Here is a 27,108-nt window from a genome sequence, read left to right as displayed (position 1 = left end):
AAAGTAATCCATAAATTAAATCAATAAGGTGATAATCAATAATAACATACGTCACTGACGTAAGCGTCCTTGTTGTGTCCGTCATACCGGAAGTCACCCGAGAGACAAATGATGCAACACACGGAAAGTTCCGGATCAGCCAAAGGTCGACGTGCGGAGCTAACCTGCTAACACGACTTCTTTAATCCTCCACAAACTCACCGAAACACTCAGAGTCTGAAACATGCCCAGAGGCAGCAGAAGCAGGACATCCAGGATGGCGCCTCCGGCCAGGTAACGTCAGTGTTTGATGTGTAATGACGTTTGTTAAAGGTCGACGTGTGACGATGGGCTAGTTTAGCTGCTGTCAGGGTAACGTTATCCAGTCCAGCATGTTTGTCAGAGACTTTACCGACAATAAACACCGAGAAACGACTTATATATTAATATTTAAACATCTAAACGTCTTTCTGTACCAGGAAACTGCTGTTGGCTCATAATGTATTGATTAAAGAAGTGAAGGTCACTGTTTAATCTGCCACAACAAACTCTGACCTCATGTTTTTATTAAACATTTTTATTTTTACTGTTTAAATAGTGTTTGTATAGATTTTAGGACAGGTTAACTTCTTAACACAGTTATATATTTGTCTTCTATGCACATTTTTAATTACTTTGTACATATTTAAAGCCTATGTAGATGTTAAATTTTTCTGTATATATTTAAATTTATATCTATCGCAGATTTAATTTTAAGGTGTGGTTACTCTGGTATAGGTTAATTCTAATGTGTATGTTTGCATGCTGCTGCTGGATGCTTGAATTTCCTTCGGGATCAATAAAGTATCTATCTATCTATCTATCTATCTATCTATCTATCTATCTATCTATCTATTATTGGATCATGACGCCAAAATTAAACACTTTAAGCCCGTCTGGGTTTACATCAAACCACAGGCAGCTAGGATCAGTTCCCCTTTAAGCTGCAGCTGAATTAAATGGAAAATTAAGTTATCTGTGCTCTGACTTTGTTAACTTAATGAACAGCGAATGCCTCTAACTTACGTGTCATAAATATATCAGCATTACTTTGCCTGAGACTGGACCGTTTTATCCAGGTATTGCATGAAAGCTTTAGACTGTAGATATTTAGTGCCAGAATATGTTAATAAAATTTTGTCAGTGTCGCCTCGAGGAAACCGCATACCCATGACCTCAAGTGACACTGTGTGCAGTCACATGGACTTGTTACAGCACTAATATTTATTTATGTATATACTCGATTGCATTGGGGATGTTCTATTAAAATGTCTTTATCTTTACAGCCGGGCACCACCGTCCCCACCACCTATGGCCAGGGCACCTCCTCCCTCCTATGCCCCAGCTCCAGCGCACGCTGCTCCGTCTGCTGTGGGCGCTCCAGCTGCAGCACCCAGACAGCCCGGTATGTTCGCCCAGATGGCGACTACCGCCGCCGGAGTGGCAGTGGGCTCCGCAGTAGGACACACCATCGGCCACGCCATGACCGGAGGCTTCGGTGGAGGACACTCGGAGCCTGCCAAGCCTGACGTCACATACCAGGTAAATAAACCGTGGGTTAGCCGGTCGTAAGACTGAAATAGCTTCAGGGCAGATTAGTGTGTCTGACACATGGTAGGTAAGTAGTGATAAAGCAAACATTACTCTTAAGATGTTAGTTTGTAGACTCATGTAAATTTGAGTTAGTGGAAGTGGTATTACTGTGAACCATCTATATAAGTACTCCACTGTGCACTCTTGCTTGCCTGACTTTCTGATTAACAAAATATCACAGGAAACGTGTGTAAAGATGTTTCCACTGACAGTTTTGTTGTTGTTCTTCATCTCATCATCCCCTGTGTCTTCCAGGAGCCATACCCAGCTCAGCCCATGTACCAGCAGCAGCCACAGTCCTCGTACTACCAGCAGGAGGCCCCTCAGCAGCAGCAGCAGGCCTGCTCATATGAGCTTAAGCAGTTCATTGAGTGTGCCCAAAACCAGAGTGACCTAAAACTGTGCGAAGGCTTCGGAGAGGTGCTCAAGCAGTGCAGGTTTTCTAACGGTGAGTGATGAAGAAGAAGAAGAAGTGTAACATGTTATGATTACATAAGCATTTATAGCTTATTGGAAGGTGTGTCTGACAGTCCAACGTTGGACATGTGGATTGTTATTTTGGTTTCGAAGACAAACACAGTTTAGGTTTCCCCTAACGTCAAAGTCAAACGACCTTGCACTACCCACGTCATTGAGCTGATGTAATGTGTTGCAGTACCCCGTGTGGCCATAGGGAGGAGTAGTAGCTTTAAAATCTTTCTGAATGCTTCATTATAACCATCTATTTTTAATTATGTCATATAATTATACACGCTGTGAAGTATGAAAACTTCTCTTTTCTCCACAGGTCTGTCGTGAGACCGAGACAAAAACTTGGAGAGCGAGGAGTGCACACAAACTGCAATCTGGACACCGGGAGAGGGTGTAATTCACAAGAGATCAATAGAACATGATATTATTTTGACAGCTGATAACCATCAAACAGCAATATTGTAACCATTTCTCAGGACAGCGCTGCAGAGTTTGTAACAATAGTCTTATAAATATTGTTTATATTTTTTTTGTGTTGCATGCTTTTGAGTTGATTTTGGGTTGTTTTGCTTCAGTGCTATTAATTTGAAGTTCCTCCCATTTAAATATCACCAGATGAGCTTCATTTATCAGTCATGATAACTTGTTGGATTATGGACATCTACAGTTTGTTTGCAACAAACATAATAAAGCACTTGACTCTTAAAAACAGTGATGTGTGATGATTTATGTCTCTGCCTGTTCAGATACACCACATATTACATTGTACTCTTAAAGGCACCTTTCTATTTATACATCCACTCTCTTTAATTAGACTTGAACAGCCACAAAGCAGAGGCACCACCACAGCACCTGTCATGTCACTCCACTCTCTCAGTGCAAATCCACGAGTTGAATATTGCATGTGAGGTAATGTTGGTAATGTAGAGCAGCGCCTGTGCCTGTAAAAACGTCTCATGGCGAGGACAGGAGCTGCATGGTGTCATTTCTTGGATCTGTTTTTTGTTGCGCGGACACGCGTTCACAGTGTGCCGCTGCAATTTATTTTGGGCATCTGACATTAAAGCTCGCCCTGCCCCGTGATGGCAGGCGGCCCCACGAAGCAGCCACAGCACCGGGCTCTGACTGGAAGCTCTTTGTCCGTCCTCTGTACTCTGTAATAATGATGGACAGTTTGTAACAGGGACTGAGCAGCACGGGACACGGTGAGTGACCGAGCTTTGTCGTTCATGCATTCACTTATTGGAGCTCATAGTGACAGGATACTCTCTCTGCTGCATGCTGCTTTAATAGTCTGCACCCCGTGATATACCGGGTATGGGACGATCATTTCTAGTCTGTTCGCTTCTTGAATCCTGTTGCAAGCAGCATGAGTGAGGCAGAGCTGGTGTAAATGTTATATAAACCTGTGACCACTGCCATCGATACTGACAAAGTCTTCTATCAGGTAACATAATCCATTAATTCTGCATCTTTAAAGCCCTATTAAACTTTAAATTAAGAGAAGAAGGTGTGCATGATCATTTAACCCTTCGACCACAGGAAAGTATATTTACTCGAGTTCAACAGCAGCCATTTTAACATGAAATACTAGGTAAACAGGTGTTACCAATGATACTAATTAAGGCTCCGTTCCATTCAGGTCAAACAGAGTCAGTGTGCTGCGTGTTGGCTCATGGGAAAGTCTCTGCTGCAATAAATGGAACTGAACCTTAATTAGTGTCATTGGAAACACCTGCGTTGACCCTACTGGTTCATGTCAAAATGGCTGCTTGTGTACTTAAATATTTTATTCTGGTTTAATTATTTATTGTCTATAAAATAGTATTATTATTTAAATAAATTACAAACTATAAAACTAAAAGCAAAAGCAGCTCATGTTTGAGAAGATACAACCAGCAAATATGAACACAAACAACCAAAGCTCAAGGCCGGCCCTAAGTATTCGGTGACCCTACATGAGATTTAGTTTCTGGCCTCAAGACTAGTGCAGTCAACAAACTGCCCACACAGGCACACAGTAGAGATGGACAAATGAATTAACGTCAGAACTCTTGCTGTATTTGAGGGTTGGCAAACATTATGTGAAAAGTAAATGAAGAAGAAAAACAAATTGTTACAAGACCGGTGGATCCTGCAGGATATTTATGTCCACAAAACAATCAAACTAGTTGTTGTTAAACTAGAAAGTCAGCCTAGAGACAGAGAAGAGACAGAGAGAGAAAGAGTTAGCTGAACTGTTTTGTTTGGATTAGTCATTTTTCTAATTTATTATGTCAGAGGTGCCTTCAAAGCCGTGACTCACAGTCTCCTGTTGCATCGTACAGCACTGAGTTCTTCAGACCATCAGGAGGAGAGTGAGAACTATGAATCTGTAGGTTAATGTAGTGAACTCAACGCTGTACAAAGCACAGACTGTTTATACCAGCGGCCAGCCCTGCCACGGCTGCTAATGAAGTTCGATAAGATAAAACACTTTATGACCCTACATTGGGGAAATTCACTTGTTAAAGGAGCTCACAATGAACAAGGTGGACAAGAAAATACTCAAATAAGAAATGAAAAAGTGTACGGATATGCATGTTGGATCATTTCGCAGAAATAACTGCGCTGTCTTACACATTAATGCATCAACAGTGATGATTAATTAACATAATAAATAATAATGTAAATGTAAACCCTGACAGGCAACCTGTTGTAAGCTGTACAAGGAGAGCAGTTTGGGTGGTGAACCAGCATCACAGCCATCATGACCAAAGAGGAGGAGATCCCAGACTGGGTGGGAGCCCAGGAGTTCTACGACAAGTATGAGCCAAAGGAGATTCTGGGGAGGTATGTTTATAAAGTCTTAAATTAGACTACAGCAGGGGCTTTCAACCTGGAGGTATGGACCCCCCAAAAGGGGTCGCAAGTTAAATCTGAGGTGTCAAGACTTCCCTCTAACCTGGATGAATTTGATTCTTTAGGACTTTAAATATGATTCTACAGCCAGGAAGTGGATAGCTGAGCATAGCACGAATACTGGAAACAAGGGTGGTTTGGTACCCGTTCAAAGGCCGACCTACGAACATCTGTATGAAGACCAAAGTTTGCCTGGTGGAAAGTCCAGGAAGTCAGTTTGTAGTTTGTAGCCTTTGGAGCTGTTTTGTTTTTGTTGTGCTCAGCTGATCTGCTGCAAAGTGTAGCTTCATATTTAACAGACAGACATGAAAGCGAATGAGCATATTTCCCAAAAATGTTAAACTATAGCCAAAAATGTTGGAAACCGCTGGCCCAAAGCATGTTATCCTTGGTTAGAGTAGTTAAAAACACATTTTTCTTTTAACTTGCAGTCTAGAAATCCACAACTTTTCCAGTTTACACATTAGTAGTGTTAATTTAGTTGAGACTTCAGTTTGAATCACTGTTTCTGTGGACAATACAAAAAAAACAAGCTGAATGGTTTCCCTGAAGTGTCCCAGAAGTCCCTGAGAGAGACTTTCCTCCTCATTGTTATTCCCCACCACCCATCAGATGGCGGTGCTGTTACGTAAGCACACAGTGTTCAAAGAGGCTGCATTCATTAACTTCAGCATGTTTTGGACAAAGGTTTAGTGTTGAGAGCTGCCCGAGATTGGACGGCACATTGTCAAGATTTACGTAATTTCACTCACATGCAGGTCACAAGGTCAGCGGATGTGGACAATGTGTTCAGCTGCTCTAGTATTCTTCACATGGCCTCAGTCAGCTTCACAAACAGGGGGCAGAGAGTCCATTTAGTGGTCTCTAAACTATCGTTTGAAATGGATTTCACTTCACAGTCTTTGACTTTAAGCTCAGGCCACATTCCCTGAAGTGAATGATGTTTGATAAACACTAAGATTAAGTCTTGCTACACTGTATTACTGTTGGGTACTATGAGTACTATTCAGTGTAAAAAACATGCATGAGGAAAGAAAGAGTTTGAGTATGGAACATTACATCCAAGACTTTGTTGCAGAAATTCCTGACTGAAGCAGACAAACATATGTTCTTTGAGTCCAGCTGCACAATTACAGACCTCTGACGAAAGAAGGAACCCATCAAAGCTGTAGATAACAAGGCTGCTGTGTTTCTTCATCTTCAGGGGAGTGAGCAGTGTGGTGCGTCGCTGTGTCGACAAACGGACGTCTCAGGAGTACGCGGTGAAGATCATTGACATCACCCCATCGGACAAGATGACTCCGCAGGAGATTCAGGAGATCAGAGAGGCGACGGTGAAGGAAATTGACATCCTTAAGAAAGTGTGCGGACAGGACAATATCAGTAAGCACATCCAGAGGTTAAAACAATGGTCCAGATTAGGATAATAGTCTTTTTTACACTTTTGTCCCACTAACCTGCTCAAAGAGTCGGCTGTGAAGAATGTTTACCTTTGTTCTCAATTATTCCACTCATCACATCTTGATTAAAGACTGAATGTACCTCAAATGTGTCTCTCCTCTTCAGTACAGCTTAAAGATTGCTACGAGTCCAACGCCTTCTTCTTCCTGGTTTTTGACCTGTAAGTCTTTTTTATTAGTTTTAAACTTCACACCTTGTTGCTCAAGCGAACATGGGTTGTTCAAAAGTTGTATTTTCTTTGCCTCAGGATGAGGAGGGGTGAACTTTTTGACTACCTCACAGAGAAAGTTACTCTGAGTGAAAAGGAAACCAGGTCAGTGAGCATAATGAGTTATTTTATTTACCGAAACTAAAGCGATTCATTATTCAAGATTTATTTAAAGAGTTTGGTGTGTGTTGATTTTAGGAAGATCATGCGTGCTCTGCTGGATGTGGTCCAGGTTCTTCATGGCCAGAACATCGTCCACAGGGACCTAAAGCCTGAGAATATCCTTTTAGACGACCAGATGAACATCAAACTCACAGACTTTGGCTTTGCTGTGCAAATCAACCCGGGTCAGACTCTCAAAGGTCAGTGAATGCAGTGTCACAATGTCTTTCTGTGTCTAGATCAAGGGTATATTGACAACTTTACAAAACACAGCAGAACTTTCTCCCCCGGCATCATTAGCTGAGGATTTAAAAGTGTCCTGCTCTAATGAAGTTACTATGTTTACAACCTACAGTGCAGTTACAGCAGCTGCTGGCGGTTAGTGGAGAATCTGAGTCTGGTTGCACAACACGCTCCCTTCTCACTCAGCTGCTGTCACAAAGGTTAAGATGCAACAGGACACTCAGATCTTACTTGCTGTAGTCCCAGACACTGACCTTTTTAAATAGACTTTTCAAAAAGCATCTGATCATTCGCAGTGGGAACTGGCGAATCTAATGAGACCGTTCATCATCATATATGAAATTTGAAATGTATGTCTAAATGTTTCCAGATGCTGTTATAGACGTAATTGTTCACTAGTTAGACATAACCCACTTGATGAAAGTAACTATAAGTACTTAAAGTTACTGTATTTAAATGGGTTATGTAGTTTATTCAAGTCATTATGTGATTTAATAATTTGCTGAGCTAATTTTTATTGACTGAGACTTACAGAATAACACCCTGTTGTCTGTAATGCAGAGGTGTGTGGGACCCCTGGTTACCTTGCTCCTGAGATTATCGAGTGCTCCATGGACTCAGGGCATGCCGGATACGGTACTGCTGTGGACATGTGAGTGTATTCTGAGTGTATTCTATCATATATGATTTATTGTGCCTGTAAGCTTACGTTCAGTATAAACTCATGTTATCTTATGCATGACTTGGCTTACACACTCTCCAGGTTAATATCAGGATAATACATGTACACACTGTTAAGACACTTTGTAAGCTTGGTTTTCCTCTTGTTAATGCCTGCAGATGGAGTTCAGGGGTGATCATGTACACGCTGCTTGCCGGCTCTCCACCTTTCTGGCACAGGAAGCAGATGATGATGTTGCGCATGATCTTGGCTGGGAGTTACGACTTCTCGTCTCCAGAATGGGAGGACCGCTCAGACACTGTTAAAGATTTAGTACGCTGTTTTTCCCCTCTAAACCCTTTTGACCTTGAGGCACTAAGTAATGAAATCACTTTAGTGATGTCAAAATATCTGCAGAAAGGTTTTAATAACACAAGAATGAATAAACTCTCCATGTGGTTTCCTCAGATCTCTCGGATGCTGGTGGTGGACCCAAAGCAGCGATTCACAGCTACCGATGTTCTCAACCACTCGTTCTTTTCACAGTACGTGGTGGATGAAGTACGACAGTTCAGTCCATACAGGCGGTTCAAGGTGAGATGTCTTATGTGACCGAATTTTATCAAACTCTCAATTACGTTCACATACACACAGCGTACTATTGTTTTTATTTTATGTCGTACCCTTCAATGTGTCGAACATGTCCATTCCAGTAAGACAAACATTGTGATTTTCTAGCTTGACAAAGTTTAAAGATGCTCCAATGTTACATATTTTTTATTGTGCACTGCAATGAATTAGAACAAATGCTTATATACTTGTTGGTATACTTAAAAATTATGATGCTGATGCAATAGAACTAATAAAAAAGTAAGAAAGGTATTAATTAATCACAGTCTTGAACTCCCACATAGTCCTTAGAAGAAGTCTGGTCAGACTAAATTAATGAAAACACCCTCACGGGATGGGTGGAACATGTGTGTGTGTGTGTGTGTGTGTATAATGTCTTTAGTGCCAAAACATTACTACATGATGATTAAGATTTACTTGCACCTCTGAGACATGAGTGAATTTTTCCTAAACTTTCTCTTTCAGGTCATTTGCATGACTGTTCTCGCCACAATGCGAATCTACTGCAACTACCGCCGTGCCAAGCCCGTCACCAAGGAGGTGATCAAGAGTGACGCATACTCTGTCAAACCCATCCGCAAGCTCATTGACGCGTGTGCATTCAAGATCTACGGCCACTGGGTCAAGAAGGGCCAAACTCAGAACAGAGCAGCACTTTTCGAGAACACTCCCAAAGCCATCCTGCTGTCGATGGCTGCCGAGGTAGACGAGCCGATCCACCACATCTGGTAATGAGCACTTCAGGACAGATCGGCTGGAGCTTAACGAGGGAAGTACAACTCTCTGTGGCTTTTTATACCTAAAAGCAATGAACTGTTTAAACATAATCCACTACTACTAGACAGGATTCATTCAAGAATGCCAATGGTCAAGACTTTTTGTCCTGAACGCTGATTAAAATGATGAATGATTAACTTGTAAAATTGTGTTTTAAAGAAAATATTTAACTTTAAGTTAACCCATTCTCAACTGTATATCCTCTCAGAGACAGATTGATGCATCAAACAATCTCCATATCTCACATGGATTTACTGTATGAAATATAAACTAATTTTAATGTTTTATTCAAGATTAAAATATAGACTTCAATTGTTAATGATCATGTTTGTAAAAATCAGTCGAGAGTTTGTGGTTATTTAAGTTATGCCCTGCAGCAGTTACAAACATCTGTTTTGTCTTACCAGCGGTGTAAAGTAAAACTTGTGGATTTAATCAACATAATTTGGCTGACAGGAATATAAACAGTGAATCTGCATACTTGAAATGCCACGGACTGACATTTCTGTACTTTGTGGCCATGTGATTATGCAGGATGTAGTATACTGGAATATTATAGCACTTTAAAGTGTATGCTATGGATTTATTTATTAAAATGTGCATTCATTTAAAATTCAAGTCTTGTTATAAGAAAGTTACCTCCTGTTTGTGGTGCTTTTACATTTCAAAAGATATCGGATGGTATTTTTCTGTGTTTTGTCCAACAAACAAATACACAGGACCCATTTTGGATACAGTTATAAGTTTATTATAAACAGAAAAGTGAAGTACATCCATGACTTTTAGTGAGAATGATCCACTGGCAGACACTGCTTTCCATGGTGGAGCTGTGGGTAGAAAAAAAAAGAATTTAAACTTGGATCTTTAAACAAGGAGTGTTATCGTAGTTATTTGACTTTTTATTTCATTCTTACCATGAGTGAAGAAGCTGACAGTGTACTTTTGTTAGGTTCCTGCCTCAGGAGACACTTCTTGTCCTGCAGGATTGAGTAAACAAACGATAAGTCGATACAAACATCAACAGGAATGCTGGCAGAGCAGTTATTTTAAAAATGTTTCTTTGTACTCATTCCTGTACAGTTGAATGAGGCTGAGGGACGCACTCATCCAGTCATTAGGCAGAAATGAGACAATGCTTTTGCATGGTGTCTGACTGTATCCACCATAGATCAGCTGGAACAGAATTCGGCCATGCCTCTGTGTGCTGGGTAACTGTGTACAAACATACCATCCTCAGACCTTCCTTCAAAGTCTGGAGGTCAGTCGATGCATCCTCGTTTCATTGGACCAGCGTTTGGTGACGAGTGGCATGACTGAGCCTTGCAGTACTGCACCCTCTCCATGCACATGCATATCTCTACAAATGCTGGAACAAAAACAAGTATTACAGAGGCTATGAGATTAATTTGTCTGCTTACACAATGTCACTGATCTTCTCACTCCAACAAGAACTTAAGAGATGGACAATAATGCTTTTGGTAGTTTATCAAGTAGATATCAGACAGGATTACAGCTTTCGGCATGCTAAAGATTTTTTTTTTTATGAAGTGAATTGCAAATTGATTAAATACCTAAAATAAAGATGTTATGACTAACGTGTGACATGTATTCACTCTGACATAAGAATAAGGCCTCTTATCCTGTTGTTGAGTCAGTGTGTGAAAATAATTTAGCATGGTGTCTGACTGTATTTACTATTTCAGGAGTAACACAGAATTCTGCCATGCAGTAAAATACATTATTATAATTATTATTATTATAATAAAGCATGAGTTACCTCTTTATGTGACTCTGTCCTCCACATGGAGGTCTGGAGCTCCTCCATGATGAGTCAGGTCAGGCCTGATCCTGTGCACAGGGACACAAACACCATCTTAAAATCACATGAACTTTTAAACACCTCATCTATAACGTTACAAATTTATAATATAACGTGCATATCATGGTGTTCAAGCCAAAACTGAGTTCATTTACTATCTGCCTAAACAACTATGCTCTACAGACCTCCACCATGTGCGCCACATGCTTTCCACTCTGCTGTTAACCAGAGACAGTCAGTCTGAATTTAGCCAGCTTACCTGTGCTGAGGTGCAGCTTCATGTTGAACTCAGCAAACACAGACACGTGGAGAGAGACATTTTACAATGACTAAAACAAAAGCACGGCTCTCCACGAGCTGGCGTTAACATCACATGCTGCAGCAGTGCCCAGCTCTTCTTCTCTTCTGTACTCGGCAGAAGAAACACTGTATTGACACATTACTGCCCCCCAATGTTTGTTCTTTTAACTGTGCTCCACTTCTTCTTTGTTGTTCTTGTTTTTCCCTTCATCATTCACTAAACAGCTTCATGTGCACCATTGCCACCAACAGGACTGGAGTGTAAATGGCAAGCAACCTTGGAAATCTTCTAGTGCAGTGTTTCTCAAACTTTTTACACTTTTTACTACAAGGCATGTCCAAAGTCTGCAGCCCAAAGCTTCATTTTTATAACATATTATTTATGGGCTGCCAGGATTGTCAGATACTGTATGGCTGCCAGATTTGGCTCTTTTTTTTGTTTTTGTTGACATAATGAAGCATTCGAATGCACTAAACGTTAACCTCTAAAGACTGGTGTCACGTACCTGTAGATGTGACACAAAATATTACTTTCTGAATGATCCTGTGAACGAGAAGAAGAACAAGAGTGATATGTTTTAAACTTAAATGTTAGCAGACTTTGCAATACTCATAATAAGTCATCTTTAAAATGAACATGATTGGTTAGGATTTGTATCAACTTCATGCAACTTTAACATATTCATACAATTTATTCTTTGTTATCTGACTTCAGATGTGAAAGAAAGGGGGGGGGATAATTGTGACAATGAAAATGAAATTGTTACAGAACAGTGCATTTGTATGTAACCTTTATTGTTCATTTTTCAGAACAGTGCATTTGTATGTAACCTTTATTGTTCATTTTTTTATTTGTTAAATGTTTAGTCTCGGCCCCCTGGGCATCTTCACATTGTCAAATCTGGCCCAATCTACAGCCTACTGTATCACCTCAGAAGAAAGTACCACCATCGTGACAGTGTAGGCTGGCCCTGTTCAGCTACAGACAGTTCACACAGGATTCAGGTTTATTCACTATAAGAGTGTTGTTGAATCCTAAACAGAACCAAAAATGCAAAAAAGGCTCTCCTGATCCGCACTTCTCCTCCTAATATTTCATGTTTGGAGCCACGATTGCACGACTGAACAGTGTTTGTTCTTGTTTACTATCTAAGCATCACATTTTAGCTCATAACTAAGTATGGATGTATGCGCGCAACTTGCATGACTATGACTACAGAGTCTGATTTTGAAACATAATACTACAGGTAACGCAAAACTTAAGTTAAATTGCAATCCTGTGATCTCATAGTTTAACTATTGTCATCAAAAATAAAAAGTATTATGGTAGTATTAAATGATTCAAAATTAATTTAGTTAATTAAAAAGCAGTGGTACTTACACCACAGTTTGAGAACCAGTGATTTAGAGCATCATTTGATGGATGCCCCTTTTACTTTAAAGTTGGATTTTTATTTCTTCATTAAAAACAAAATATTATCTAAACCAATCACTTCTTTTCCTCTCTCAATCCCACCAGCGGTAAGGTCCCTACTTTCATGTTACGTTATCTTTTTTATCATCTCTGAGTCACTGCCATCTTGAACACATTATGTCAATGAGCTATTCCATTACCTATTTTAATCAAGAAATCAATGTTAGCGCTTTTAGTGCAACCCTTAATACAGCTGATCACATTATTCTTTTAAATGGACTGAAATCATACTTGGAGGGCAGGGATAATTTAAACTCATTATCTCAATGAGCTATTACATTATCTGCTGCTTTTTATATCCCCATTGATTAGCCAGTATCAGCTATTACAAACTTGATAACAATTCCCAGTTTTTGTGGGTTATTTCAACAAATTCCTCGCTGAACCACTGGATGGCTAATGCTACTTTTGTTAGTCTTTTGAAACCAGCTGTATTTAAATGTGTTTAAAGTAGAATTACAGCACTTTTATTTCGTTAAAATGTTTGCAGTCTGGATTTAAAAGCTGCAACCACCAGACAGTTGGTTCCAGTTGGTTATAATGACTAAAAGCAGCTCGTCCTGGTTTAGATTTTGTCCCGGGCACCACAGGCAGCCCACTCCCTGGTGATCTAACCGGTCTTACCCATGCATGTCAGTCATATATTATAGGTTTTAAATAATGGTTCCCCAATAGTAACAAAAATAACCCTTCCAAGTACGATTTCAGCCATTTTAACAAATTGTTTTCCAGTCTATGTAAAAGTATAATGTGATTAATGGTATCAAAGGCTGCACTAAACCTGATTTCTTGCTTAAATCACTATAATTATCTGTGTTGGCATAAAAGCCTGATTGAAATCTATCAAAAATAGTAATTTAAAGTCTATGTATCTTAAACACATTATCTCAATGGGCATTACCTACTGTTTTTTTCTACTCTACTCCAGATTAACGAGTGTGTTAATGGATTTGGATTGGAAGTTGCTGAGGTGTTAAGGTGTTGGCTGCCTTTACATGTAAATGTGTTTATGAGAGAGTCAAACGGTAGCAGGAGTCTGCTCTAACCCTTTAGATTAGATTAGATTAGATTAGATTAGATTAGATTAGATTAGATTATATATACTTTATTCATTCCACCACGGGGAAATTAATTTGTTACAGCAGCAGAGGAAAGTGTAGCATACACTACAGAATTAGAAAAAAGTAGAAAAGGCAAAAAAACACAATAGACAGAAATATCTATCACCTACACAATCAACATGAAAATAAAAGTGTCATGATATATAAAAAGAGTACTGTAATGTAAAGCGACCATGTGTGTGTGTGTGGGTTAAAATGCATGTAAAAAAAAATAAAATAAAATAGAGTGAAAAAAGGATTTCCCTGTCGTCGAGGGATTAATAAAGTATATCTTTTAAAATTATAATAATAATATTGCAAGAGTATATATAATATAAATAATATTACAAAAGTAAGTAACCATGATATAAATAATAACTAAAAAATAGGAAAACAAATAAATAAATTTTAACCCAGGCTCTGAGTCAAAAAGTCTGAATCAATTACATGACTTGACTTCCATTAGCTGGAGCTGAATAACACTTTAATCCACTTTAATACTATATATTTGTTGTACGTTAATTAAACATAACGGTCATTTAGCATGTAGTTAGCATGACCGTTGGCTGATGGCCGGTGTCGTCATGGAACCGAGCCAGCGGGTAGTGGGCGGTCCTTCACCGGCTTCCCGCTGATTGGCCGAGGCCAGGCAGCGCTTCCTTCCCTCGGTGAGCCCATTGAAGGGTCGGCTAATGTTGAAGCTGCTGTTAGTGCCTTACCAACGCTGCTCTTACCGGTAAGTACAAGAGGACAATATGTACTTTTACAATTATTATATGTAAAACAAAAAACCAAAAAAAAACACTCGTCTTAAAGAGTATTTTCCTGCAGTAGTGTTATAAATGTGTGAAGCGAAGTGTGCTGCACCGGACAGGTAACGTTAGGATGCCTCGAATCTGACCTTAACGGCTATCCTTAACGTCCGTAACTGACATTACGGTTGCCAGTTAACATCATTAAGCCGCTGCCACGGTAACCGAGCAGCAGCGGCTTGTTTGACCGAGTTTCATCGCTCTCACGTCGGTCACATCTAGCTCGCTTGTCCCCTGTAGTGTAGTGTCCTATTGGGGGGTGACGCAATACGGATAGAAGATGTCCATGACGGCCTATGGTTCGTTGAGGCAGACTACACTGTGTGTAACATATTGTTGCCTCACACGACCGAGGAGATCCGTCGATGCAGAAACGATTTGCACATAATTTTTCAGTCAATGGATGGATGGCATTTTCTGCTTCACCGGACAGAAGACATTCACTGCATGCAGTGTGCTTAGTTAAACAATGAAAGCAGGCAGCTGCTGGGAAAGACCTCAGACTTTTACAGCAGAGTGGTCAAGTCCTTTCTGAAATGCAAGAGCACAACTTTTAAATCTTTAAAAACATTAGAGCAATCCTTTGAGTTATCTGTTAAACAATAAAATTTAGCCAGCTGCTGGGAAATAGTTGACATTTTTTCAGTCAGTCTGCAGCTGAAATGCTTGCTCTTTGTTTTTTCAAGTGTCTCATACTGTGTATTCTCCCTTTTTCTTTTGTTTTCTCCCTCCTCAGCACAATGGCAACACTTTCACAGACAAAGGAGCTCTTCCGGAGAGCAGAAGCCGTCTGTTTCGACGTGGACAGCACTGTCATCAAAGAGGAAGGCATAGATGAACTGGCCAAATTTTGTGGCGTGGGGGATGCAGTCACTGAAATGTATGTGTGTGAGAAATGCTGTCACCTATCACCATGAATGCACTCATGTTATTTTGATTATTAAAAGATAACTGCCCATTTTTGTTGCTCTTTTTCCACATTTCAGGACTCGCAAAGCTATGGGTGGCTCCATGACGTTTAAAACAGCTTTGACTGAGCGTCTTTCCATCATCCGATGTTCCCGGGAACAAGTGAACAAACTGATAACAGACCACCCACCTCAGCTGACTCCAGGTATCAGGTGAGTACGTGGGGATACCGCTCATCAGTCATTCAGTGAGCCATGTGGTACATCAATCAATATGTCCACAAAAACAACCACAGAGGACCAATGACCTCTGTTCATGTAGTATATAATCATATGTAGTGGTTATACAAGGAAAAAAGTAGATTTATGCTCCAAATGGACTGACATGACAGAAGTCTTTTCAAGTAGTCATGACACAAATGTCGTCCTCTAAAGATACCACTGGTCCACATGAGATATTACTACCTTCGACTGCAAGCAAAAACTGCATCCTTCTAATCAAAGTGTTGATAAATGGCCGTTATCTTTCTCCAGGGAGCTCGTGGAGCGTCTGCACGAGCGCAACATAAAGGTGTTCCTCATCTCAGGTGGCTTCCGCTGCATCGTTGAACATGTGGCCGCTCAGCTAAACATTCCTCTGCATCACGTCTATGCCAACCGGCTCAAGTTCTACTTCAATGGTGAGAGTCCGACATGGAGAGTTTGTGACTCAAGAGAGCTCATTGTAAGGCATCGAAATTGAATTATACGGGTCTCTTTTTCCAGGAGAGTATGCTGGTTTTGATGAGACTCAGCCCACAGCTGAGAGCGGTGGAAAAGGAAAGGTCATCAGCATGCTGAAGGAACAATACGGCTTCAAGACTGTGGTGATGATCGGAGACGGAGCCACTGATCTAGAGGCGTGTCCTCCTGCTGTAAGTGTTCACACCGATTCTGTTCACACCTGGTGATAACTACTTGGTGAAGCAGTGTGGTATGTGCTTCACCACACCTTGCATACTTAACACCCTACACATGATTTTTTTTTTTAAAGATTCACTTTAAGAAACATCATTCAAGCCTTGTAAATGCAGCATTTAAATGCAATATATTAACTTTTTTCCTTGTTAAAAAACATTTTTTTTATCCCGACATCATTGTATATTTGGCCACTCCATATCTGAAGTGTTTTAACACATTGTTTCAATGCCATTTACACTAAATTCATGAAGATAAACATACGATAAATTCTTAAATATTTGGACTTTCTTGGAAATTTGCCAAATGTTGTACAGGAAGTTATTTCTTTTGTTTGCTTTTCGTAACACGTTGCCAACAGTTGAGCCTCTGGTTAAAAACAACAGAGTGTTTAGGCCTTGCAAACATACAATGTATGCATTTGTTTACATATAGCGTGGGGGGAAATGAGATCCGATCCCAAGTGGTCACTCAACTCACAATAAATATGAACTGACACACATGCATGTTGATACCAGGTGTAAACGGGCTCATTGTATTCTGTGCTACTTAAGTCTTCAGTGTTTACTTTCCTGTGTGCACATTTGCATGTTTGATGGGTGGTAATACGGTCATGCATATTGGAGCTCAGGGGTGTTTACAGTATCGTCTCTCTCTTGTCCTCAGAGTGCTTTCATTGGATTTGGAGGGAACGTCGTCAGGCAGCAGGTTAAGGAGAGGTCTTTGTGGTATGTGACAAGTTTCGGGGAGCTGCTAAAGGAGCTGGAGAAGATTTAAAGATGCTAAACGAGTACTGTTACTAATTTTATATTTGCACCTAAGGGTGTGTCACTTGATGTTTTATCCAGTGCACAAGTTTCCTTCAGACTCTTAATAGATTTTTATTATGAATGAAGATGTTTACAATAGTGAGACCAATCTTACCTTCATGGGGATTTTTCCCCCATTTTATACTAGAATACACTAAACCATTAACCAAACACTGTCTATGTGGAGGTTACGAGGATGATCTTAGATGTTTTTGCACTTTGTGCATCAAGACCTTTAGGTAAGCTAATAAAACTGAATATTATGGCATGTGCAATGAGTGCTAAAAGTGTTTTTAATTCTGTACGGATACTGAGCTGTAAACAGACGAGTGTGGTGACTTCAGTCCTGTAAAGAATACCAGCATTAAACATACGAACATGTTGTCAAAGATGTTGTTTGAACCGCTTTAATCTGTCTTGTCCTGTCCTTTTTACACTGTTCCTTGTGAACCCAGGAACAAAAAGACAAGATAAACATGCTTCCTTTAACAATAAAATCTGATATTACAATATGCAGCAGCATGACTGCACGCTCAGTGTCAGATTCACTCAGCCACTGATGAACGCTTGTTTTCAGAGTTCGTCGTACATGATAGATATGCCCCTTTAAAACTTGTTGGATAAAAACATTTTTTGTCTTTTTTAAAACCAGGCATGCTGTCTTCACAAGAAAAAAAAAGTAGAAGCCAAAGATACAAACACAGCACCATGAAACAACAATACCATGACAGGAAAAACCTAGGAACACCCAGAAAAAGCAACTGATATGAGTAGTTTGCAAAATAATCCTTGATTTATAATAGAAAATTATGTGGTTTACATTTTACACCGTGTCATACTTTTATCGTTTTCATGAATATACAGAGGCTTTTTTTTGTTGAAACTGAATGGCTTACATCAAAGTGACACTTCCAAATTTACATTAAATAAATAAATAGCTACTGCATTGTACAGTGAGCTTCAGCAGTACGATATTTCCTACCCTCTCACCATACGGCTGCTTGCCTTTTCAAGTAACTTTGGTTGGTTTGAAGCTTAAGAGATGAGCTCTCTCTTCATGGACCAGTTTTAATGTGGCACGAGACGTCGGACATAACGACTATCAGGAGGTTTAAATTGGCCAAATTTACTCATCCTGCCCCAGAACCCAAAAAAAAAGAAAAAGAAGAATGTCATCAGGGGCTGTGAGTGGACTATTTTAATTTTAGATACATGGTTGACATTGTTGCCTCCTCTCTCCTCGTGACATCTTGAGGTAATAAAGCAAAAGACAGGAACAGAGACGGGAGGTTGATTGGCAGCACTGACAGGAGGTTGAAACCATGATTTTGATAATCTGAGTGGATGTAACATTCAAAAAGGGTGCCACTTGATTTCAGACCCCCAGTTCGGGCTCATTTCACTGCAGTGGAGAAGCCTTTGTCGGGATCATAATCCTGGAATCCATATGCTGAATGAGAGGAACTGGAGAAAAGGTTAAACATCAAAGATTTAGTGTGTCCTCGTGGTTTAAAGTCCTTTTGATATTGATAAAGTTCAGCAAGCTCTAAGGACTAAAACATTCAATACGTTAGGTCAAGTTTTGTGTGTTTTTTGCTCACCCGTGTAATACACCACCTCGTCCCAGCCTTCCTGCTGCCAGGCGCCGTTCCTTGTGTCTTCTCTGGACTGCAGGTCTTTGTAAGCTGCAATCAACAAATCAAACACATCACACCACTGCTTTTAGTAAGCAGATACACTGCACTAAAAGGTTGGCAGCTTTAGTAGTTTTGCATGATTTAGGGCTGCAAGTAACAATTATCTTAATTTTGAATTAAAGATTAATCATTGAACCTGTGGACATTTGTGCAGCTGTAAACACAAGCTGACCTTGTATCACCTTTAAAAAAAACTGAGCCGTTTCGTAGCATTTACTAGAGTAGTTACGGATTGAGGAGAAACTGTGGTGGTTGCAAAATGTGCGGAAAACACGACAGAGTCTATCTAGAGCCAGTGTTTAGTTTGTCTGGGCTCATTCTAAGGTAACAAAAATATAATCAATTGATCTTTCACTAATTAAATCTTGTTAATAAATATTATATCCTTGTCATGTTCTGTAAATAGACGCCACTGAATCTCACACACTGGACCATAAACTGTTACAGACTGATTCTCAGTGATTATCTACACGGTGACACTGCCACGATGAAATTCTGAATGAAGCAGGTATTCGACCGTACCCCAGAGGTGATGAACCATATAGAGGTCGCCGATCTGTGAGAAAAACCCTCCCACGGCTTCTCTGTTGTGCTGGCGGAATCCAATGGCTCTGGCCCTGCACACAAGAACAACTTCAGTCACAACGCGGGGCCAAAAAACACCAAGGACTTCATCTGGCATAACAAGACCAGGCCTGCATAACATAAGATATTTGACCAGCCTTCAAACAAGGATTTCAACATCATCCTTGGATTTATCCTGGACTGTTTTTAATTTACACAATCGGATTTAGTCTGTTTTGTTAACATGAGCTAGGCGACACTGGTCTTCCGTAGCCGTGATTATGCATTGCAACATCACATCCAACCATTTGACAAGATGTGATGCCATTTCTCACTGTATACATGTTTATGAATTTTGACACTGGCCAAGTTCCTGTGAGACGAGTGGAATGATGTTTTAAATCCACCGTGTTCCCCCCCAAAGCAAACATGCACTTATTCAAATCATAATCACTGTCTGGATACAGAGCTAGAAAGCTTGGGCTCCTCATGCTGTTGTAACTTGAAGAAGATGTTTTAGCCTTAAGGCTCAACTACACAAATTGTGTTGCAATTGCCTTAAATTGCTTTGCTGGAATAATCTGCATGACCATAGAGGTTTGTTCAAATTAACGCACACATAAGAAAAGGGAAAGTAACCTTGCCCTGGCATGTTCTTTTCATCCAATGTGTTTTAAATGATGTCTACTTTACAAGGAAGAAGGAACACGTGAAGCCTCAAAGCCTGGATGACATTCAAGTGTTATTATTGAGAAATCATGCATGTGACAGTTAGCATTAATGTGTCACCTGGAAAATGATACAGACAGTGCAACAGCATTTCAGTAACTGTTGAGCAATATTTTACACCCAACATGATTGACAAAGTTGCAAAACAAGTTTGCGATATGTCACCAGACACGACCAGAAAACTGACAGACATTGCGCCTTCGTCAGAATCAATTACAATCAGCTGCACTGCGCAAACAAACTGATAAATGTTGATCCGTTGGCTCCAGTAGTGAATATTTCCAGAGTTACACTGAACTATTGCGAACGCACATTTGTAGTGTTCAAAAAAATTCCACTCAGAATTTAAATCTTGGCTCGAGAGTGTGACAGTACCGCTTCGAAATAGTCTCTCTGTGGAATAGCTCTTATTAATGAGAAAGGTTTCCTGTAGTGCAACACATCTGTAACTACAGTTCAGCGAATCAAATGAATTCAGGCTGCCTTACCAGTAATTACCCCACTCGATCATGGTTCCTGGCTGAAGAGAGAAGACACAATATTTTTTTAATACAATAAAACATATATAATTCAGAGCTTTCAAAACTACAGATTGATATCACACTTTCTTTTTGGTTCCAGACTAAACACATTAATACAAATAAATGGTAAAGACGTAACACAGGTATTCTGTCATTGTGAAGATAAGCTGCAATAACAACTACACTTAAAGGCTTCTTCCATCATGGTCTGCTGCTTAAAACAACAAATGTCCTGCTTTTTCTTCGGCTTAATCTCAGTCAGTGATGTGGGATAATAGCTCGCATTCATCACGTGTCTCGGGAAGCGCTGATCTAGAAGCAGTTTTTTCTGTCAGATTAGACAGAATGACTTAATCTGCAAAGGCTGACGTGATGTGTATTAGGCATTATGTAGGACAAAGACCGCCTTTAAACGAACCATTGATCCAGGCTGAAATCACACGATTGCCAATTTGTTCTCGGAGAACATAAGTAGAAATGCAGGGAATAAATAGCACAATTGTGGTGATTGTTTAAGCGTCACGCTCATCTAGAATACTGAAGTCACTGCATGTCTTACAGTAGTTAGCGGATAACCTCAATAATTTTGAGGTCACGGCAGCAGAGCATGTGATTGAGGGATTATTAGTTTAAATGGGGAAACGTGAGCTTGGTAAAGTGAAGGAGTAACGCTGTCCCTTTGTGCTGCTCAGAAATGAATAAAGTAACATTGTATTCGTACTGGGTGCTGGATCCCAGCATGTGAACATGTACAAACGTGAAGGGATGATTCGAAAAGTGAACGATCAGCCAACTTTCCCCGAACAAACTAACCCAAACTGTTACAAACAAAGTAACTGTCGTTTATATCAAACTGAAAGTTGGTTTAATATTTTTAGACAAGCTGATATATGTCAGGGAACAGACTCTGCCGGTTATACTGCTTGGTTGGTGCCATGGACCCGTTATCCACCCTAACCAAAGGGTTTTGGCTAAGAAGCAATCTTAAAATATTCAACGCTGTACACACACACACTTTGCATGTCTCTCCCTGTGGAGAAATCCATCTTCTGTTGCTCTTCTTTTTTGAGGCTTCTTCATTTTTTCCCTTTAAAGGGTTTTTACTGAGAGTCTGAGGGGTCTGCTGTACAGACTCCCTTATATGGAAATTGCTTTGTGATTTTTGTGGGCTATGTAAATAACACTGAATCGATTTGACTTAAATAGAGCGAGCGATTAACTCAACATAAGCTGCTACACCCAGCCATGTTTTTTAAGTCTAATACATGTTTGGATAGTTGGTGATAGTGCTGATTGTGTTTGGCAATGAGCAGAGGTACGGACCATGTCGGACATTAAGGGCTGGGTACTATCAAACTCACTCAATCACAAACATCTTTAGTACCATAATGATGAGGTCTGGTCTGTTACTCACCCTGAGCTGATAGGACCTGAGCTCATAGATGTTGGGGCCCTCTCGGGGAACAGGCTCGTTCCAGAAGCTGAACTCCAGCAGGAGCTGGTTTCTGCGAGACATCAGCATCTTACCCCGCTCCTTCCTGTACGCTGTGAAGTCCTAAAAATGGATGGACGGACACCAATCTTTGAGCGTTACTTCGACTCATGACTCTATTATTAGGACACTACTAGATACGTCTGAAAGAGTGTTTACCTGGTTCTGCTTGAGCTTGTTCATCACCTCTGTTAGAGCTGGGTATCCACCTCTGTAACGCCACAGATGAACTGAGAAAAGGGTAAAGAAATCTATTACATACGCATAATGACACAAACTACAGGGAGGATTCATAATAATATGACAAAAATATATACTCGTCCAGCCATGACACCTTTAATATTTGACAAAATGTGTCTCCCTGTGTGAGACGGATGGACCTGAACTGTATACATCTTTGTAGAAATGACATATTTTCCCAATAGATTTAAAATCAAATAAATAATTAAACTAAATCCTGATAATTAAAGCTCATTAGCTAGTAAGATAGCATGGGATTCACAAGAACCTTTATCAGTCAAACTTTTGACACTGAATCTGTTCAACGGATATGACTTCACAAATTAGTTTATTCAAGTATTAATCAAGGCAATAATTCAGCATTGCATTAATGCAAGAACTTATGCAACATTATGTGTTATTAATAATAAACAGAGGTACTACTATTGATTCTGAACCGTGCAGATCATACAGGACAGATATGTTACACTGCAGATGTCTGTGTGTTGATATTAGTAATCGTACCAGCCTGGTCCTGCTCTCCATACCAGGTATTCCAGGTACCCACCAGCTCACAGGGGTAGTACTTATCAGCATGGATGGAGGGCAAAACATCCTCACTGTGAATGAATAAGAAACACCACAGTGAAGCAAATAAATTGAAACATAAATGCATTTAATCATTTCAAAGTCTCCAATCCAAATAAAAAAAACAAAATCACACATTTCCTGCTCATGTGTCTTCTTCTTTAAAAGCTTTAAGTCCCAAATTAGCCCCTAACAGAGGGACACAAGTAGATGACCTCCAGTCGTCTTCGGTATGAGCAAAGTCGCTCATAGCAGGTCATCAATCACCTCACAGGAATAGACTACTCAGAATAACACAGCATAACGGTGTGTACTCGGTTTATCCCCTACTACTACTACTACTTACTGTTACTACTGCCGCTGTCAGTACAAGATAATAGTAGAAATACAGTAGTATAGCTGCAATGATAATAATAACACTCACCAGAGTTTGTTGTATGCATCCAGGCACTCTGGCTTGACATTATGAACTGCAAAGAGAGGCGTACTTAATGTCATCTTTATGTCAGGGTACGGGGCTTATTTCAAGTGTAAATACGGTGATATAAACTTACACTGAATTTTGTACAGGTTGCTTTCCTCATTTTTGGTCAGTAGGTTAGAGTGTGCGTCTTTCCTGGGATCAACTTTCCTCACGAACAGTGACTTAAACCAGCTGTCCTCTCGGCTTCTGCTGCTTGACGTCGCAAACGCCCTGCAAACACAGATGAGCCACGATGTGAAATCATCATCAATGCATTACACTTATATTCAGAGTCACAGCTGCGAGCTTCACTTCAGTGTAAACACAAGCTGGCATTGACATATCAGCGCCTCTGCTGCATGCAGCACAGAGATAACGTGTGTGATACACTGCAGCAAAGCATGCAACACTGTCCAACACTGCACAGCGTCCTTATTAAAAGCTATCTGTAAGATATAAGCAGGTAAATAACATTCTGCAATAAAGTGGCAAATTGACCTTGAACATTTGAGATGCTCTCTAACAAAAACATGACAGAAACTTGCATTATTTCCCCTCCAGCAGCAAACACACGCAGCTTTGGTGTTAAACACAGCTGGATAAACACTTTTTTTAAAAAGCTGCAGCTTTCATTTAAAGTTCAAGCTGAAGGCCACTGAGGACTGGCTGGGCTAGCGCTTCACGGGCTAGCTCGCCCAAGCTCCTCGTCGCCCCCTACGCAAAAAAAACGACACGACAGCAAAGTACAAACCCTGCAGACATGATGCAAGACTGCTGGACATATACACTGATGTCTGGCTCACCTTGTCCAAACCACCATCTGTCCGGCGGTGTGGGCCCTGCTTTTAGCCCGAGCCAGGCCACCGCTGACTCTGTGAAGGACTCCAGTCGCCATCTTCAACGGAGCAAATGCAAACAGAGCAGCCGCAGTTCAGGCAGCTGAGCAGCAGGTGGCAGCGCTCACAGCCGAGGAGCCGCTCACAGCCGCATACAGACCACAGATTAAGAACACCATGCACACAGAGTGATGAGATGTTAACCTTTCTATCATGTGGCAGTGTGATGTTGTACATATTGTACATGCATATTCTTGTTTACAGCTTACTATTGTCACTTTATTAACTTCTTAACACAGTTATATATTTATTTTCTATGCATCTGATGGACATAATGATAATAATAATAATAACAATAGATGCATAATTGCACTCTCCCCATTTAAGTTTTCACAATGCACATTTGCACAAGTTATTGCACAAGAGTCCATATGTATATTTTTTTAGATGTAGAACCATATGTTCTTCCTCCTTAGAGTTTATTCTTTTTATACTATACTTATAGTGTGTGCCTGTACTGTGTTGTTACTTGTAATGCTGCTGCAAAAATATCTATCTATCTATCTATCTATCTATCTATCTATCTATCTATCTATCTATCTATCTATCTATCTATCTATCTTTAACATTTTATCAGGAAAACATACAAACAGTTTGAGACTACTGACGACTATAGATGACTATTTAAATCTTATGCAAATGTTTAATTTTGCTTTCTTTGTACATATTTAAATTTAGATTTATCTCAGGTTAATTTTAATGTATGTATACTGTGTTATAGGTAAATCCTAATATATGTTCAATGTATGTATGTATGTATGTATGTATGTATGTATGTATGTATCTATCTATCTATCTATCTATCTATCTATCTATCTATCTATCTATCTATCTATCTATCTATCTAATCTAATCAAATCAGATTTTATTTGTATACCCCAAAGTCACAAAGACTTCCCCCAGGAGAGCTTTACAATCTGTACATCGAGTGACACCCTCTGTCTACCCTCTGTGACATTATCTATTTTATGAGGAAAACATACAGTTTGAGACTACTGTTGTGGGAAGAAAACCCCTTTAATAAGGAAGACTGGATTCAAAGTATCAGAGTTGAAGTTGAATTCATTTAATTCCTTTGTACATATTTAAATCCTATGCAAATGTTTACTTTAGCTTTCTTTGTACATATTTAAATTTAGATTTATCTCAGGTTAATTTTAATCTATCTATCTATCTGTCTGTCTGTCTGTCTGTCTGTCTGTCTGTCTGTCTGTCTGTCTGTCTGTCTGTCTGAAATGTGGAGCTGTAACAATTGGTTCTTTTACATTTTTTAACGGGCTGTCTCGGACACCTCCCCACTGATACAGATAACATCATAACATTCTTTTAAAGGTTATCTGCTCAGTAATGTGCAACATTGTGTTCCTTGTCCTTAACCTGTCTCTCCTGTACTTGTACTATTGATTTATAATTATCTCTCCCTGCCATCCTCAGTAAAACACAGGCCAAATAAGGGAAGTGCACGAGACACGCAAAAGACAGGATACACACACACACTATATGAATTAAAACATCTGCACCCCAGTATAATCCTAATTTTTATAATAACTACGAGTGCAGACATTACACATAAACATACCCCCAGCAATATAAAGTAGACTACAAATAAAATATTTGCCAGCATTATTTACAATGATAATGATAGATAGATACATACTATAGAAAAAGTTTTAAAAAAAGAAATAAACATGTTTATAGAAATAAGAAACGAGTTATGTACATGTACATGTGCACCTTAGTACAATGTTACACAACCAAGTGTGTATATGTTTCATTTTTTCTATTTTGAGTATCTCAGATTTTTTAATATACATTTCTTATTTATGAATGCTTTCTTATCCACCTTGTGTATTGTTAGCTGCTGTTACAAGTGAATTTCCCCCAGTGTGGGATCAATAAAGTTTATCTTATCTTATGTAGGTATTTACTTCTAATAGGCCTTTTCCACAGCAGACATTTTGACTTGTTGTAGTAGGAAATGCACAGGTGTTGTGTTTTCATGCTTACTGATTTTATTCAATATTTTTGGACAAAATTAAATTACGAAAGGTAAAAATCACAAGGTTGCGTCACCTGTATAAAATAGACAGCAAGTTAGAAGTGATAACAGTAGAAAGAAGGGCTGCTGTCTTTTAATGTAGATGTGTGCTCTTTGGATACTTAAGGTATACTGTAAAATAAAGGTAAATAATAGGTAAAATATGATATCAGTAAAAAGAAGGCTTGTTTTTGAAAGAGACCTCCATTAATGTATTTTACTGAGACCATATTTCACCTATGCTATGTATCTGCAACAACACAACAACACCTTATCCTGGTTTTTGTTCACACAGAACATAAGACAACAAGACACAACTGCAGCCAGGAGATCAGAAACATGGAAACTGTTATGATCACGTATACAAGGATATGAATAACCAGGTTTTTCATGTGTATTTTTCATATTCCATGTAATATGATCAGGATACGACTCAAAACCAGGATACTAGTGTGCACGTGCAGGCCTATAAGATGTAGAAGAACATTCAAAAAATATGTCATGGATTTTGTTTTCAGAGGTGTGAACAGTTTCCAGATTGTTTTCTGACATCAGAGCAGTATTTTGAGTCTATGTAATTTCAGGGTTAGCATCATC

The 27,108-nt window shown here is 39.6% G+C and overlaps 4 protein-coding genes, 1 long non-coding RNA gene and 2 other non-coding genes across 8 annotated transcripts; 3 read left to right on the top strand and 4 right to left on the bottom strand.

Moving 5' to 3' along the window:
• Positions 1-75: 75 nt before the first annotated feature.
• On the top strand, positions 76-2,793 carry chchd2 (coiled-coil-helix-coiled-coil-helix domain containing 2). The gene is made up of 4 exons (XM_010752565.3): positions 76-273; positions 1,305-1,560; positions 1,867-2,059; positions 2,399-2,793. The coding sequence occupies exons 1-4, from the start codon at positions 224-226 to the stop codon at positions 2,407-2,409; spliced, it is 510 nt and encodes a 169-aa protein (XP_010750867.1). The 5' UTR covers positions 76-223; the 3' UTR covers positions 2,410-2,793.
• A 231-nt stretch (positions 2,794-3,024) lies between these two features.
• On the top strand, positions 3,025-9,743 carry LOC104936522 (phosphorylase b kinase gamma catalytic chain, skeletal muscle/heart isoform). The gene is made up of 10 exons (XM_010752574.3): positions 3,025-3,287; positions 4,770-4,914; positions 6,188-6,366; positions 6,550-6,604; positions 6,692-6,757; positions 6,851-7,014; positions 7,619-7,709; positions 7,898-8,051; positions 8,187-8,312; positions 8,814-9,743. The coding sequence occupies exons 2-10, from the start codon at positions 4,832-4,834 to the stop codon at positions 9,078-9,080; spliced, it is 1,185 nt and encodes a 394-aa protein (XP_010750876.1). The 5' UTR covers positions 3,025-3,287; positions 4,770-4,831; the 3' UTR covers positions 9,081-9,743.
• Positions 9,744-9,857: 114 nt separating this feature from the next.
• On the bottom strand, positions 9,858-11,574 carry LOC104936526 (uncharacterized). Its single transcript, XR_797603.3, has 5 exons — positions 11,204-11,574; positions 10,903-10,973; positions 10,354-10,491; positions 10,040-10,102; positions 9,858-9,952 (listed from the first exon to the last, which is right to left on the bottom strand). It is a non-coding gene; the product is annotated as an uncharacterized LOC104936526 (long non-coding RNA).
• LOC113746202 (small nucleolar RNA SNORA15) lies at positions 10,184-10,320 on the bottom strand. The gene has a single exon (XR_003462674.1). It is a non-coding gene; the product is annotated as a small nucleolar RNA SNORA15 (small nucleolar RNA).
• On the bottom strand, positions 10,727-10,852 carry LOC113746201 (small nucleolar RNA SNORA15). The gene has a single exon (XR_003462673.1). It is a non-coding gene; the product is annotated as a small nucleolar RNA SNORA15 (small nucleolar RNA).
• Positions 11,575-14,402: 2,828 nt separating the features above from the next.
• On the top strand, positions 14,403-17,695 carry psph (phosphoserine phosphatase). Of its 2 annotated transcripts, none has more exons than XM_027280586.1 (6): positions 14,403-14,554; positions 15,367-15,510; positions 15,617-15,751; positions 16,073-16,218; positions 16,304-16,452; positions 17,162-17,695. In XM_027280586.1, the coding sequence occupies exons 1-6, from the start codon at positions 14,511-14,513 to the stop codon at positions 17,270-17,272; spliced, it is 729 nt and encodes a 242-aa protein (XP_027136387.1). In that variant the 5' UTR covers positions 14,403-14,510; the 3' UTR covers positions 17,273-17,695. The 2 variants fall into 2 exon arrangements, with proteins under 2 accessions (XP_027136387.1, XP_027136388.1); XM_027280587.1 differs by lacking the exon at positions 14,403-14,554 and adding an exon at positions 14,906-14,929.
• A 2-nt stretch (positions 17,696-17,697) lies between these two features.
• nipsnap2 (nipsnap homolog 2) lies at positions 17,698-24,559 on the bottom strand. Its single transcript, XM_010752605.3, has 10 exons — positions 24,381-24,559; positions 23,669-23,808; positions 23,539-23,584; positions 23,052-23,146; positions 22,467-22,537; positions 22,230-22,370; positions 20,783-20,814; positions 19,524-19,618; positions 18,906-18,989; positions 17,698-18,768 (listed from the first exon to the last, which is right to left on the bottom strand). The coding sequence occupies exons 1-10, from the start codon at positions 24,470-24,472 to the stop codon at positions 18,704-18,706; spliced, it is 861 nt and encodes a 286-aa protein (XP_010750907.1). The 5' UTR covers positions 24,473-24,559; the 3' UTR covers positions 17,698-18,703.
• Between the last annotated feature and the right edge of the window lie 2,549 nt (positions 24,560-27,108).

Source organism: Larimichthys crocea, chromosome VII (assembly GCF_000972845.2).
Source record: "Larimichthys crocea isolate SSNF chromosome VII, L_crocea_2.0, whole genome shotgun sequence".
In the NCBI taxonomy this organism is placed as follows: Eukaryota; Metazoa; Chordata; class Actinopteri; family Sciaenidae; genus Larimichthys; species Larimichthys crocea.
The sequence above is the reverse complement of the archived record's forward strand: the minus strand, read 5'-3'. Positions and strand labels throughout refer to the sequence as shown.

What these genes read in the sequence shown, in the direction of transcription:
- chchd2 (XM_010752565.3), top strand. Translation starts at nt 224, where the DNA reads ATGCCCAGAGGCAGCAGAAGCAGGACATCCAGGATGGCGCCTCCGGCC. An exon ending in AGGATGGCGCCTCCGGCCAG is followed by an intron (nt 274 to 1,304) that starts GTAACGTCAGTG and finishes TTATCTTTACAG; the next exon opens with CCGGGCACCACCGTCCCCAC. An exon ending in AGCCTGACGTCACATACCAG is followed by an intron (nt 1,561 to 1,866) that starts GTAAATAAACCG and finishes TGTGTCTTCCAG; the next exon opens with GAGCCATACCCAGCTCAGCC.
- LOC104936522 (XM_010752574.3), top strand. Translation starts at nt 4,832, where the DNA reads ATGACCAAAGAGGAGGAGATCCCAGACTGGGTGGGAGCCCAGGAGTTC. An exon ending in CTGAGTGAAAAGGAAACCAG is followed by an intron (nt 6,758 to 6,850) that starts GTCAGTGAGCAT and finishes TGTTGATTTTAG; the next exon opens with GAAGATCATGCGTGCTCTGC. An exon ending in GTCCATACAGGCGGTTCAAG is followed by an intron (nt 8,313 to 8,813) that starts GTGAGATGTCTT and finishes TTTCTCTTTCAG; the next exon opens with GTCATTTGCATGACTGTTCT.
- psph (XM_027280586.1), top strand. Translation starts at nt 14,511, where the DNA reads ATGTTGAAGCTGCTGTTAGTGCCTTACCAACGCTGCTCTTACCG. An exon ending in TACCAACGCTGCTCTTACCG is followed by an intron (nt 14,555 to 15,366) that starts GTAAGTACAAGA and finishes CTCCCTCCTCAG; the next exon opens with CACAATGGCAACACTTTCAC. An exon ending in GGGGATGCAGTCACTGAAAT is followed by an intron (nt 15,511 to 15,616) that starts GTATGTGTGTGA and finishes TCCACATTTCAG; the next exon opens with GACTCGCAAAGCTATGGGTG.
- nipsnap2 (XM_010752605.3), bottom strand. Translation starts at nt 24,472, where the DNA reads ATGGCGACTGGAGTCCTTCACAGAGTCAGCGGTGGCCTGGCTCGGGCT. An exon ending in CAGATGGTGGTTTGGACAAG is followed by an intron (nt 23,809 to 24,380) that starts GTGAGCCAGACA and finishes CTGTGTTTGCAG; the next exon opens with GGCGTTTGCGACGTCAAGCA. An exon ending in ATCGAGTGGGGTAATTACTG is followed by an intron (nt 19,619 to 20,782) that starts GTAAGGCAGCCT and finishes TCTTGTGTGCAG; the next exon opens with GGCCAGAGCCATTGGATTCC.